This window comes from Phocoena phocoena, chromosome 7, assembly GCF_963924675.1.
Source record: "Phocoena phocoena chromosome 7, mPhoPho1.1, whole genome shotgun sequence".
In the NCBI taxonomy this organism is placed as follows: domain Eukaryota; kingdom Metazoa; phylum Chordata; class Mammalia; order Artiodactyla; family Phocoenidae; genus Phocoena; species Phocoena phocoena.
This window is the reverse complement of record NC_089225.1, coordinates 86,654,914-86,669,168: the sequence shown is the minus strand read 5'-3', so window position 1 is coordinate 86,669,168 and position 14,255 is coordinate 86,654,914. Positions and strand designations below refer to the sequence as shown.

The 14,255-nt window shown below is 34.5% G+C and overlaps 1 protein-coding gene across 5 annotated transcripts in view; it reads right to left on the bottom strand.

Moving 5' to 3' along the window:
• Positions 1-14,255, bottom strand: part of CREB1 (cAMP responsive element binding protein 1) — a 50,960-nt gene that overhangs the window by 16,211 nt on the left and 20,494 nt on the right. For 2 of the 5 annotated variants that reach the window (XM_065880347.1, XM_065880346.1), the window contains exons 3-4: positions 10,151-10,297; positions 2,897-2,997 (exon numbers count right to left, since the gene is read on the bottom strand). In XM_065880347.1, coding sequence (XP_065736419.1) covers positions 2,897-2,997; positions 10,151-10,297 — 248 coding nt within the window. Of the gene's footprint in view, positions 1-2,896; positions 2,998-9,400; positions 9,443-10,150; positions 10,298-14,255 lie in introns of all 5 variants that reach the window. The other 3 variants (XM_065880345.1, XM_065880349.1, XM_065880350.1) reach the window with 3 other exon arrangements.

The window sequence follows — 14,255 nt, the reverse complement described above, 5'->3', positions numbered from 1 at the left end:
CTAACAAACCAGTCTGAAACTTAGCCTTAACCGTCTACCAAAAATTTCCCCCTTATGTAGTTATTGCAACAAATTACATCTTCATGTCTTGTGTGTTCATTAACAGATTTATAATTATTGTTTTATGCATTTGCCTTTCAAATCATGGGAGAAAAAGAGGAATTACAAAGTAAAACTACAATAATACTGGCTTTTATATATTTATGTATGTAATTACCTTTATTGGTACTGTAGTAAATATTCTTACAGTTGTTTTTTAAAAAAAATAATTCCCCTGATTGTATTTCTCATTTGTAAGATTTCTTACTCATTCTTTTCCACATCTGCCTGTTCCTATTTAATAAACTTCTATTTTTACTGTAAGGATGGTTTTCTCAAACAAGACACACTATTTTAAACAGCTTGGAAACTGACAGCTGGTCAATACATCATGATTTGGGTATCACTGTTCTAGAACACTTGTTTTTCAAACTTCAGTATACAAAAGCAGCTCTTGAAGAGCATGTTAAAACACAGACAGATTCCTGGGTCCCCTCCCTAGAGATTCTAATTCATTAGATATGGGGTAAGGGCCTGAGAATTTGCATTTCTAACCGAATGCTGATTTACCAGTCTGGGCTGTGGACCATATTTTGAGTAGTATTGGTCTTTAGAGCAATGTTTTTCAAACTCAAGTCATAACCCCTATGTGGGCCATGAAAACAATTAAGCATGTTGCAACCAACATAAACAATAAATAAAAAACAGCTAAGCATCACACATGATAAGGATGAGTATTGCTTTGTATTAATTTTTGCTTCAGATCCCTATATATAGGTATATACGTGTGTGTGTAAACACACACCTATATATAATGAAGAAAGAGAGAACTGTAAAGATATATTCCTTATTGTGGTTTAAAAAAAGTTAAAAAGCTACTTTTCTAGACCTACAAATAAATCTACTTCTTTTCTTCACGAAGCCAGCAATCATTCTCAGTCTTTTTTTCCAGTTTTTCAAATTGTTGCTCCAGACCATCTTGGACATTCTCCGCTCAAGAAAGTTCACTTTCTCTTAAAGTGTATTCCAAATGTGGTCTGAGCAGTGGGATTAATTCCCTCCCTTAATCTAGACACTAGGTTTTTTTTTTTTTTTAAACCAATGTAGCCTTACAGTGTATTGGCTTTTTTTGGCAACCACATCTAATCAATGATAATTAAAAGAGCATAATTATATTTTTTAGATGAATTCTTAATCCAGAATCCTATACTTGAATAATCGATTTTATTTTAAACTCAAGCTCAGAAATTTTACAGTTATTGCCAACATTTCATCCTATTTGTTTCAATCTATTTCCCTTGGCTGCTATGATCTTTCAAGGTTCTTATTCTACCACCTATTAGGGTACTTAGCCCTTTAGTTTCTGTCATTTGCAAATCTGATAAGCATGGCCTCTATGTTTTCAGCTAAACTGCTGGTAAAAATAGCAAGCCAGATGAGAGCAAGTGAGAACCCTTCAAGGATTTCCTCTGGGTAAAAACTGATCACTATAAAGCTGGGCTGTTCCAATAAAAACCAGTGTGTATTATTTAATTCCCATTTCTCCAACTTCACAAAAACATCCTAAGAATTTTGTTCAAGATCTTGTTATAATCAAGACATAGAGGCTAGGTTTCAAGAGTTCATAAACCAAAAGCAAAATAATGGTATACTCCACTATGGAGGTTTGATTATAAGGGAAGGTATTATCATCTTTCATAAAAGTAATGTTTTCTCTACACATGTGTGGTCTCAGGCATCTTTTATTTGATTCGTAACTGAAGTGCTATATAATGATTTTTGCTGGGATATACACTATAAGCCAACTAAAGGCAAATAAAAGATTTTTTTTCAACATAAAACTCATATAAGGTCTACAGCTAAGATTTGCCTAGAATTTATATATAGAGAAGCCATGTAGCTTGTTTCTTAGTACCAGGTTGAATCTGCTTCAGGATCAAATATCTTACATACTAACATGAAATACATTTCGAAGTTAAAAGATAAAACTAGCTATATTTTGAAAAAATTATGAGTATAAATAAAGGTAACACATACTTGGTAACAAAGAATTTCTTAAGACCTCAAAGTCAATTTATAGGTATTTATTTAGGGTCCTTAATTTATTTGTAAGGATAGAGAAAAGGGCTAGCTTAGCAGCCAAGAAAGTGGGAAAAAAAATTTCAACATCCCTTTGAAAAACAGAAATATATATTAATAGAAATAATTCAGGCTAAAGCAGGGAAGAATAATTTTGAAGTTCATTAAACTCTGAAGTAAGCTTATGAAGATTTGTAGAATTGCTCTTCCTGGAGATATTTAATATGGAGCCAATTTCTACGTAGTATTAGAAACAGTTTTGGTCCATCTTGGAGGCAAGGCATGGATTTACACAACTTTTGTAGCTGAACACAAAACTACAGTAAGGTGCCCCTAAAATTAGGGAACATCAGCAAAACATCATCCTGAACAACTATTAAATTAATAAGCAGCTATCATGCTAAGTACCATGGCATAAGAAGTGTGTTGTGAAGTAGGTAGTGTAGCCTCAGAATTGACATATAGCTAGAAAATGCTATAACCTTATCAAATGTATTCCAATCTTTTTAACAGAAAAGCAGCAGCCAGCAAAGTCTACAAAAACAGAAGAAAAAAAAAAATCAGTGTTTATCCAGGACTGTTCAGAGTAAGAAGTGCTCTTATTCTGTACAGTAAGGTTCTACTTATTTGAGAGAAGCAACTCAAGATGAAGAGAAGTATGCTGTGTGGTCCTGAATCCAGCAGCTCATTGGCCTTCCGACATCTCTTCATCTGCAACTACATAAGGGTACCTTTATACTTCTGATTCTAAGTTCATTTAACTATTAATTTTCCATACCTGTAGGAAGGCCTCCTTGAAAGGATTTCTCTTCGTTTTTGGGAATCGGTTACACTATCCACTGACTCCTGTGAATCTTCACTTTCTGCAATAGTTGAAATCTGAAAATAAAGAAGAACTTTATCTTGATAATCAAATTTAGTTCTCATAAAACTTTTATGAATTTTAAGAAAAAGTGAAATACAAAAGGACATATATAAACCTTATATGTGATTCGGTAGGAAAAAAATCAGTTTTTATGGGAGACAACCATACCATCCCTTTCCTCTCCCCTTTACTCATCCTACAGAAGTCAGAGGACCTAAAATTTTTTCGTCAAAACCAGCCCAATCTCTTTCAGGACTGCTTGTAATCAACCCTGAATGTATCAATATTACTTGTCAGTTGTTTTCTTACAGTTGTTAGAACAAAACTACCAAGTAAAATAAAGTTTCTGACATGAAAGAAAGAATAAATGACTAAATATTTGGCCATTAAGTCTAGTGACTATACAAATATTTTCCTTTAACTACTGGGTAAATAGTTTTGAATATATTTACAATTGTACAAGTAAGATCTGTGATCCTTCAACCGTGTTCCAGATGGTTGTTCCTAACAATTTTGGAAGAAGCCCTCTGCTACATATAGACACGTTTCAAAGTTGGCATTCTACAATTTTCATTAAGCAAAACTTCAAGGTAAAGGACTGTGCATTTCTGGAAAGTATCCTTGGATTGAGAAGTAATAAAGGTAAGTTGAATACAGATTTTACATGGGATAATAACAGCAACTAGCATTTATTGAGAACTTACTATGTGCCAGGTGCTATGCTAAAGCATATACATATATTACATTACTTAGTACTCACTAATACTTACAGGAACTTTACGTGCTAGGTAAGTACAATTATTATGTCCACTTTACAGATGGAAGAACTGAGGCACAAAGAGTTTAAGTAACTCACCCAAGTCACAAAGCTACGAAGTAGTGGAGTCACTGTCACACTTGACATCTCAATTCTAGACATCCTTACCAGCATCAAAATCCTGTTGGTTCCAATCTCAAACCAGTTTTGTCAGAAGCAGCAACCCAGGAACGTCTTTAGACCATTTTTAGACTAGAAGTTCACTCATCTAGGCAAGCTTGTCTGTCAAATTTATACTGCCAAGTTTCTCTAGTCTAATCAGCAGGAGCCTCCTGCTCTTTCCTGAACTAGGTGAGCATCATGCTGGAAGAGTGAGAATTAGATTTAGCCAAGGCAAAAGGGTCTGTGTAGGTTAGCTCCCTGAACAAAATTTATGGCAATGGCAATAAGAATGAACATATTTAGAGGAACTTGAGAAATCAAGTATGTGGTCTGAGCCTAAGGGTTCTGGACAGCAGGTACTCATTTTCACAGAGCTTTGTGATAGACGCTCACTTTAAAATGAAATTTGCTAAATCTAGTAATGCTTTACAAAATATGTCTATAATAAAGTAATGTATGTGCCCCTCCAAACACTTTAAAGTATAAACGGTACAGTCTTATAGACCTAAAAATTAACAGGTAACACTGAATGAATCCAGAAATGACTGATAAAAAGATGGACAAGGCTGAATTTAGTCTGTGATTCTCTATAGAGTAATAATGCTATAGTTACTGCCAAAGGAGCACCCAGAACAATTTCCTACTCATCTGTAGCTGCTGTTAACTAGCCCACTCAGCATAGTCTCTGCACAAACTTTCTCATAGATGTAGAGTGATGAGTTGTGAAACAGCCTTAGCAGAGAGTCAGAATTTCAAGGAATAACAAGAAGACTGAACTCAAAGTGGATAGTATCCTGACAAGTGTTTACCCTCATTAATGCTTCTCAGAACCTTAGTTTCTCTATTGTTCTTTCTGCCTTTTTTTTGTTTAACCCTCATTCTTACAACCTTCTTTTAAGGATACATAATGACTTAGGCACACTTTCCCAAGTTGAAAGTCATTAAAACAACAATTTTAAAGCACGCTACATAAACCACCCATAGGACAATTTTGAAATGAAATAAATTATCATTGCTTATTAAATATATGGCCCTTAATTTTTCCCCCAAACTCAATGGATCTATTGCTCCCAGTAAAACAAAAAGCCCCCACTCCTCTCATCTGAAAGAATTTGTCAATTCATACAAAAGGAATTAACTTATCACTCTGTCGTGACTGCAACTTAAAAAAAAATTGAAGTATGATTGTTGTACAATATTATATAAATTACAGGTGTACAGTACAGTGAGTCGCAATTTTTAAAGGCTATATTCCACTTAACAGTTATTATAAAATATTGGCAAAAAAAATATTGGCTATATTCCCTGTGTTGTACAATGTATTCTTGTAGCTTATTTTATACATAATAGTTTGTACCTCTTAGTCCCCTACTCCTACATTGCCCCTCCCCGCAGGTAACCACTAGTTTGTTCTCTGTATCTGTCTTTTTCTTTTTTGTTATATTCACTAGTTTCTTGTATTTTTAAGATTCCACATATAAGTGATATATACTGCAACTTGTTAAATGTAAAGGGAATTCAGAACTATTCAGTACTACATAATGAATGTAACATTTCCTCTTTGGGGGAATACTATCCAGAGAGAACTTAGAATTAGGAAGTCAACTCTTATGGTCTATCTACCAAAAAGCAAAAAAAACCCAACCCCACACCCCCAAAAACAAATGAAAAAACAAGAAAATCCCAAAACCACTGAACCCACATTTCTAAGACCATTAAAAATCATGCCAAAAATCCTTTGATAATAAATAATAGTTTAATATATATGTAATAGGTTATTAAAAATACCCACATGAAAAATTATATCCCAATTTTAAGTATCACAGTCTACCATCACATTTCAACGATAGATACCCTTCCTCTGGTCCTCACCTCCTGTCACCTCTTATTAACCCCTTCCTGAGCTCCTTAAATAGGTCTTTAACCATGGCCACTTATATGTTAAGAAATTTTCAAAAAGCCAAACCACCACCTGTACATGTAATGTTTTACATCTATATTTCTCTATTTTCTCTTAGTTTGTTAAAAACCCATATATTCTGTTTATAAGGGGGGGAAAAAGTCCTATTCTGATGCTATTTGAAATTTCAAAATAAAATATACAGTGACTAGAACAAAATTTTAAAAATGGTTGTATTAGATGTTTTCTCAAACTATACATGGTACCCTGGAAAGTTAAGCACTTTTCTTGGGTAGAGTTCAGACTCAGGTTTAGGTACAGTTTTTTACTCACTGGATCAAGAAGTTTAATAAAAGTCTAGAGCAATAATCTCCAAACTCTTCTGATCTGCAGATCTCCCTTATAAATTAATTATAAGATTATAAACTAATTATAAGAAAATTTTATATAAGCATATATATTTACTTACAAGTTTTATCTATATCATAAAACATTAATTTTTAAAGAGTTAGGATAAGTATAAATATTAAAATACATCTGTTAATTTCTTAAAGATAAATCATTTAATATTTCATAACAGTGAGAATGATGTGCTTTAATATGATTAATTAAAAATCATTTAGTATTTTATAACAGTGACTCAAAAATCTGATTCTAAGCTTGGACTTTCTGAAATGTGATTTAACATCTGCTATTGTTTAAAACAATCATTTTTCATTTTCATCTGTCAATTACACAAACTTCTGATGAGATTTACTAGTGTATTTTCATCTCCCTGGCTCTTGGTCAGTTATTATATGCTAATAAAAGGTTTTGTATTTTAACAAGTAAGTTCAACACCTACTGAAACTCTAGAAGACTTCTGAATAGTTTAGAAACTCTATTTCCAGTTTTGAAAGTATATAGATTTGAGTTTTTAGGTGACAAATTTACAGTTTGCAGGTAAAAAAAAAAAAAAGTATGGGAACATCTCCAAACTTCTATATTCAAAATACTCTGTCCACAGCACAAGTTTCTTTCAAAATGCAGTTATTCTCTCATGCATTGTTAAAATGCCACTTTCTCTCAGAAAGGACAGTTGAAAGGAATTTCTTTCAAAAATATCTGTTAGGTAACATATCCCTTGCAAGTCATCCCTTGCTTGCCATTGTTAAAAAGATCGGAAACTTTGGAATACTTCTCTTATGTAAAAAGCAAACAAGTAAACTCATCCTTATGTTAAGCAACTCAAGTTCTTTGCTATATGATAATCACTGAATCTCTATCTTGCACAAAAGATTTTTATTGTTGTTCCCATCACATCATGAAGTACTGTAAAGACTGTATCAGAAAGTTCATCTCCAACCGCTATCCCTCTTGCTCACTCTATTCAGGCCACTTCTTGCTATTCTTTGGTACATAAAGCATACTCTCATTTCTGAGCCTTTGGACTTGCTTTCATTATTTGTATGGCTTAGCCTCCTTCACTAGTTTATAGTTTCACTGCTCATCGTGTTCCCTGACCACCCTACCTAAAAAAAGCACCCTTCCCTCCACATCATTCTCCATCCCTTTCTCCTGCTTTAATCATCTTCCCAGCACTTAATCCTCACCTGACACATTTTATTTTTTCATTGTCTCTCTTCACTCAAATGTGATCTTCATGAGAATACAGAAGTATTATTTGTTCACTGCTGTCTTTCATATCACCTAGAACAGTGACTGGCACATAGCATGTGACCAATAAAAATTTACTGAGGAAATGAATGTATTAAAAATGCATCCAAAACTAACAAGTGAGGATGCCACTGTTAACTTCTATACATTTGTGTAACTCCCATTATTTTTGTGGGAATTTTTACATAATCTGTGAGATTTGATGTACATATATACATAAGGATAATGTTAGGGCACCAATGTCAAGCCATACATGAAATATTAGTACAGTTTAGTTTCTAACTCTGAGATGAAAAAAGATAAACAGAAGTCTTATTCTCACATCAAGAGAAATGTACCTTGTATATTTTGGAAATGCTGTTCTAGAATACTAATATTCTCCCATCGAGAAGTTTGAGGAATCACCTCTCTCCTTGTTTGATCACTTCTTCTGCTATAAACCACTTCCTACTTATTAATGCTAATCACTGTTAACCAGCTGACATTACCATTAAAGTTTAATAGCTTCTCCACGGTTTAGGGCCTTTAAAGAAAAAAATACTGTTTATGTTTCTGTTCGTAGAATTCAGGCTTTTAATTATAAGCACAGCTCACTTTGATGGAAAAATCTATTTTTGAAAAGATGAATACACATTTCTATAAAGTTAATAGTCATATAATCCTAGGTCCAAATTATTATTATTACTCTTACCACAAAGTAAAGATTAAAATTAAGAATATAAGCAACAATTAGGCATCATATATTAAAACCAATGCTTGTAATCTTAGCAAATTTTGTGATAATTTTTGTGTGTTCTTTATAGAAAGATCTCCCACTGTAAGTGAAAAAGAAAAAGTAAAGGTTAATGTGGGGTCTGGAATCTAGGTCTCCTGACTAGCAGGTCAGGTTCTTTCCACTATTATCAAGAGGAAGATAAGAGTAGGGAATTAGTAATGGCATACATAGTATGAAGAACAGTTAGGAAGCATTCAATGAAATAAAAACTGAGGCACAGTTCAGTCAGTGTGGTTCCATAGAAAAATCAAATTCTTCAGTCTTTACCTGGACTATACTGTCTCCTACTCAGTAACAACAAATTCCATTCCCAATATCTTTCAGTATGGAAACGCACAGAACTTGATGATTTTATATCAAAATATTCTTTCTTTTTTCTCCACCCCCCACACCGCCCTGCCTTAAATGTCCAAGCAAACCAAAGGCACAGGGACAGAATGAAGCAGAGGTGGGTTAACAGTGGCTCAATGACTCAATAGTATGATATGGCTGACAAAATCTGGTATATCCTTTGATGACACTGACAGAATGCTTCTAGGACAACGGAGGGACTTCTCCCCTCTCCAAGTATCAATCAATCTGGCTACTAAACTCAAGGAAAACGCAACAGTTCTCACCCACAAGAAGACAACAAGGATGGTGAAGAGGAATCAAAGCTATGTCATATATAAATGGCTGAAGAAAAACAGGCATTTACTTAGTCTGGACATTTTTTTTAAATGGGAAGGATGTGGAAGATGGGGAAAAGGAAGCAGCCCAATAGAAAAAGGAGTTAAATTTGCTTAACTAGTTTCTGAGAATAGAATTGGGACCACTAGGTAAAAGTTTTAGAAAGATATTCTGGTTCACCACAGGGAAGAATATTTTAGCAATTACCCCCAATTATAAATCAGTTACCTCTGGAGATAGAGCATCCTTTCTCTGAAAGTGTTCAAGTAAAGCTGGACTGCCATTTGCAGGAGGAGAGAAGGATATTATATAGGGAAATTAAGCAACAGACTTAAGGGCTGGGTAGGTAACAAGTTTGGCCTAGACCTAGAAGATCTCTTAAGATTTTTATTCAAACCTTGAGTTCTATGTTTATAGAGAGGGACAAAGATATAAAGAACAATTTCTCACCTTCCTTTCTAAAAATAGTTCTCTCCAAATCTAGGACCTAGGACTCACCTGAGTTCCGGAGAAAAGTCTTTTTAAGTCCTTACAGGAAGACTGTGAAGCAAAAAATATGAAATGGGAGGCTGGGGTTATGGCCTACTTGAATGAACGTTCAAGTCTTTTTTTCCCCAATAAGCTCATCGAAAAGACGTATACTGCCCTAGGTTCCCTACAGTTAAGTAGAGGTTTACACACCTTTATTCCCTTTGGATCCAAACCAAAGGAACAATCTTTCCAAAGAATAAGATAACATGCATGGAAAAAATCCCTGATTCTTCAAGTGCACTTTCTGAATGTATCATTTCAAAGTTATATACTCTAACTTAGAATCCTAAACATAGCTGGTTTTCTCTACATTCAAATAATATCTTAGGTAAGGTTATTACTTTTTGACAAGGATTTTTTCCAATTGCATGTTTAGAAAATAATTACAAAGTTATTATTTTTGTATCTTAATTTTCCCTAACTGAGGTACATCAGCCTTATAGTCTCTCCCAACATTTCCACTTTATCCCATATACTTTATGATTTTTCCCATTCAATTCTTTTCCTTTTTTAGTTTAAGTTTTTTCTTATATGTCTGTTCTTGTGTGTATATGTTCCTATACTTAAGGTGACTATACAGATGCAGCATATTCCATAATTACTGTAAAGTAAAATAAACTCTGAACTAGATATGTTCCTATTTTCATAATGAAAGGAGAGAGATATGGCTATAAACAACAGTTATGAAAGTAGATGCAGAACTTTTTATGCACATACCTGAACTGTCTGGACTTGTGGAGACTGAATAACTGATGGCTGGGCCGCCTGAATAACTCCATGGACTTGAACTGTCTGCCCATTGGGTAGCTGTACTAAAGTTACGGTGGGAGCAGATGATGTTGCATGAGCTGCTGGCATAGATACCTATGGTGTTGAACATGGAAAAAAATTACCATCACAGATACCTCCTGGGGAGTACTCATGTTTAGTAAGAAACAACTCTTTGGCAGCAAAAGGATGACCCTCCTGCTAGGTTAAGTATTCCATTGGTGTGAAAGAAACTAATCATTAAACTTAATATTCTTTTTGAAGAAAGACTACAAATGCTTCCCATGCCCCCTACTTTTAAACTCCTCCCAAATGACAAAAACCAAAAAACTATTTTAATGTAACATCAAAATATATAACACAGACTTCCTTTGAACACTAAATACCACTTTATTTGTATAGTGCCTTACATTTTCCCACCTGCTTTCATATTCAGTTTCTCATTTTGCCCTTCGAAGAAATCAGACTGGTTAGAATAAGGGTTATCTCCATTTTAGAGACAGAAATATGAAGTGCTCAAAGAGATTAAGTCACTTACCCAAGGTCAAGAGATATGCTAGCTTTGAAGAAACGTAAGTCTTCAGAATATCATGTGTTAAATAACCCATGTTCTAAAACATAACTGTTCCCAAACTTGGGCAAAACTTAGCTACTAAATCTAGAACAAATACGTATCTTACAGTATACAGCATACTTATCTCTTGTAAACTAATTACAAGTATGCCTTTCATTAATGAGAAAGTGTTAATAGATATTATAAACTGAAAATTTCTATCCTCACCCCACCCACTGAACTGATAATAATTGATATTTCAAGGATTTATTTTCCTCTTGAAGAAATAAGGGAGCAGAACTGAAAGAATATGAGAAACCAGTTTTCTCCTGAGGCACAGAGGCGGCAAATTTAATGACTCAATACCCATGTTAGAAGGGTTCTTAAGTCATACATGTCTATCAGATGGTATTTACCGTTCCTGTGCTTGAATGCGTTTGGGGGTAGCAATTTTATTTGTTCATTTGGTAAACAGTTATTGCGGATATGTGTGTCAGAAACAATGTTAGAACTGAAACTACAGAAATGAGAAAGACATAGGTCCCTGCCCTAATCGAAATTATTAAGGCATGGGTGTGAAGGAATGGGAAAAGAACACAAATAAATATAATTCAGTGAAGTAATGAGGTTTGCAAAGGGAAGAATGGACACGCTTAGGAAAGCTACCCCGCCCCACCCAAGAGGAGGGGAGGCTACCAGGGAAGCATGTGAATTTGAAATAAAGAATACAAGTAAGGCACGTTATTATGATTTGCAGGGGGGAGGCACAGAATTCCAGGCAGAGGGTAGCAATGGCAAAAGCAAAGAGAAACAGCAGTGTCTGTAAATGGCAAAGAGGGATGACCAGCAGCCAGTACTACTGGAGCACATAAGTGTGTTACTATATGATGTAGGAAGTGTGGAAAGATGGAATAAGAGGTAGGCAGAGGCCAGATGGGCTAGTCATGAAAAATCTTACATATGTTACATTAAAGAACTTGCATTTTACCGTGAGACTGGGAAAAGCACTGAAGGGCTTTTGAACTCCTGAATATCATGGTGAGGCTTGCATTTCAGATAGATCACTTTAATTTAGTGGCAGTGTGAAAGACACTTATCTCAGAGGAAGAAAATAGTGGAGGTGAGACCAACTGAGAAAGTCTATATATAGTAGTAAGGGTGAGATGATAAAGGCCAGAAATTAGGCATGAGTTGTGGTAGGGATGGGAATGAGAGAAGTGATTTAATGAAAATTCAGGAGGCAAACCAGAAAGGGCTTTATGAATGACTGATTGAAGGAGGTGAGACAGAAATCAAAGACGACCCACATATTTCATGTTTGGGTGAGAATTAGTAGACTATGCCATAAAGAGAGAGAACACAAGAAGAAGCTTATGGGTGGTTGGGGCAGTGGTGGAAGATGATGGAACTGATATGATATCTGAATTTGTAGAGATGTTTAGCAGGCAGTTAAATATTTGACTATGAAGCTTGGGGGAGATACCTACTGAAGGTAGAGGCTAAAACCATGAGCTTCTCCTTTGGACAGTTAGGAAGGCCTTCCTTATCAATCGTTTTTCTGGCTACTATACATCTTAGTTTTACCTTGTTTTCAAAATGTGGTCCATGGACGACCGCCATTAGAGTTATATAGGGTGCCTGTTTATAAAGTCAGAATCTCTGATGAACCCAAGGACACTTTCGCCTACGCCATAGTTTGAGAACCAAAACCATAATTTATTTAGAGTATCCCATCTCAATGGAAAGCTCTTCTAATATTTGAAGCAATTAGTACGTCCTCTTCTCTGAGTATTCTCTAGGGTAAACATAAACTCACTCAACAAATAATCCCTTTTCTACCCTAATTATTCTACATAATGGCTACTCTCATTGTAAGTTTATAAAATACAGATACACCAAAAAAGAAAAAATTGCTTATATCCCTACCACTCGGAGCTAATCACTTAATATTTCTGCTGTAGATATAGATGTTTTTAAAGATGCATATATACACTCAATTTTCATAACACTATCACAGAATCTACTTTATCTTTCAAATCCATTCTAAATATCTCTTCATACCATTAATAGTATTCTTTAATGGTAAAGAATGGTATAATGGTAAAAATTACATAATCTGTTTAATAAATCCCAACAAATTATTGGAATTAAATTATTAGTAATAATTAAACAATAATGAAATCATTAACTTAATATTATTAAATATTAAATTACTGAATATACAAAAAATTATTATTGAATATTTAGGTTTTCAAATTTGCCTATTACAAGAAAGTTATTTTACAACAAAATTGCAACGATCATCCTTTTACCCAACTCTTTACTTAAAACCATCCATAAAAATTAACATTCCCATACTCAAAACCAATATTGTTTTTTTTTTCCACTTAAAAAAAAAATCTCTGTAAATTCTAAAAGTAAAATAAGGTATTTCATTATTGTTTTAGATCGACTTTCTCCCTTTACTAGTTAGGCTGAATTTGTGTTTTTACTGTTCATTGATCAAATCACGAATGGTCTTGGACTTGACAATTTTATTATATATTTCTAGTATTAAAGACTGACAACCAAAAAATAACTGGCATCAGAATTGAGAGAAATAATGTCAAAAATGTATAATATATGTGTTAAGAACTTGGATGAGCAAGTAAAAAAACCTCTGTAATTAGGTATTAAAAAGAACAACAACAAAAAATATAAATGGGAACAGACACTAGCTTTCCTAAAACTCAAATATCATGTCATTCCACTTATCAGTGATTATATGCAAATTGAACATGTGCATATAATTTTGTTCTTTCTTCAATTTCCAATTAAGCTTCATGACACTGATTTTGTTTTTATAGGCATAATCACACCAGCAGAGAAGAATGGGAAGGAGATAACAGTAAGAGTTTTGGAGGCTGGAAATGGATGACTGGTAATGAACTTGGAAAACCTCAGAAGGCCAACTCATGAGGCGGAGGCAGGGACAGACTGATTTCTGCCACAAAGTCCTTAAGAGGCTCAGGATCTAAGGCACCCCAGAAGGCAGAGTGAAAGGAAAGGCTGAAAATAAGGAAGGGTGATCGTTTGAAAAGCAATTGGATCCCCTCTTCAACTCTCTGTGGAAGAATAACTAATCTATACCCTATGCTGACAGAAAAATGGAGGTTTATTTTCTGGATAGAAGGTTTCTTGACTGCCTAACACCAGGCACTGCTGAGGCTGGTACTAAGTCCCAGTCCTCTTCCCTCGTCTGGCTCAAAGGTCTTTACCTATAAGCAGAAGATTAGTAAAGCTTTTCTCTGCAAACGTGACCAACACTAAAGGGAGAAGAAAGACTTAAGACATAATGACACAATAAAGATGTAAAAAAAAAAAAAAAAGAGAGATAATGACAGTGGGATGCCACAATCATCCTACCGTGAAGCTCACAACTCAGATGTTAGGCCCCAAAAAGAGCCACAAAACTTCCAATACAGGTTTTTGGTTCCCTACTTTTAAATGTAGGCAGAAAAC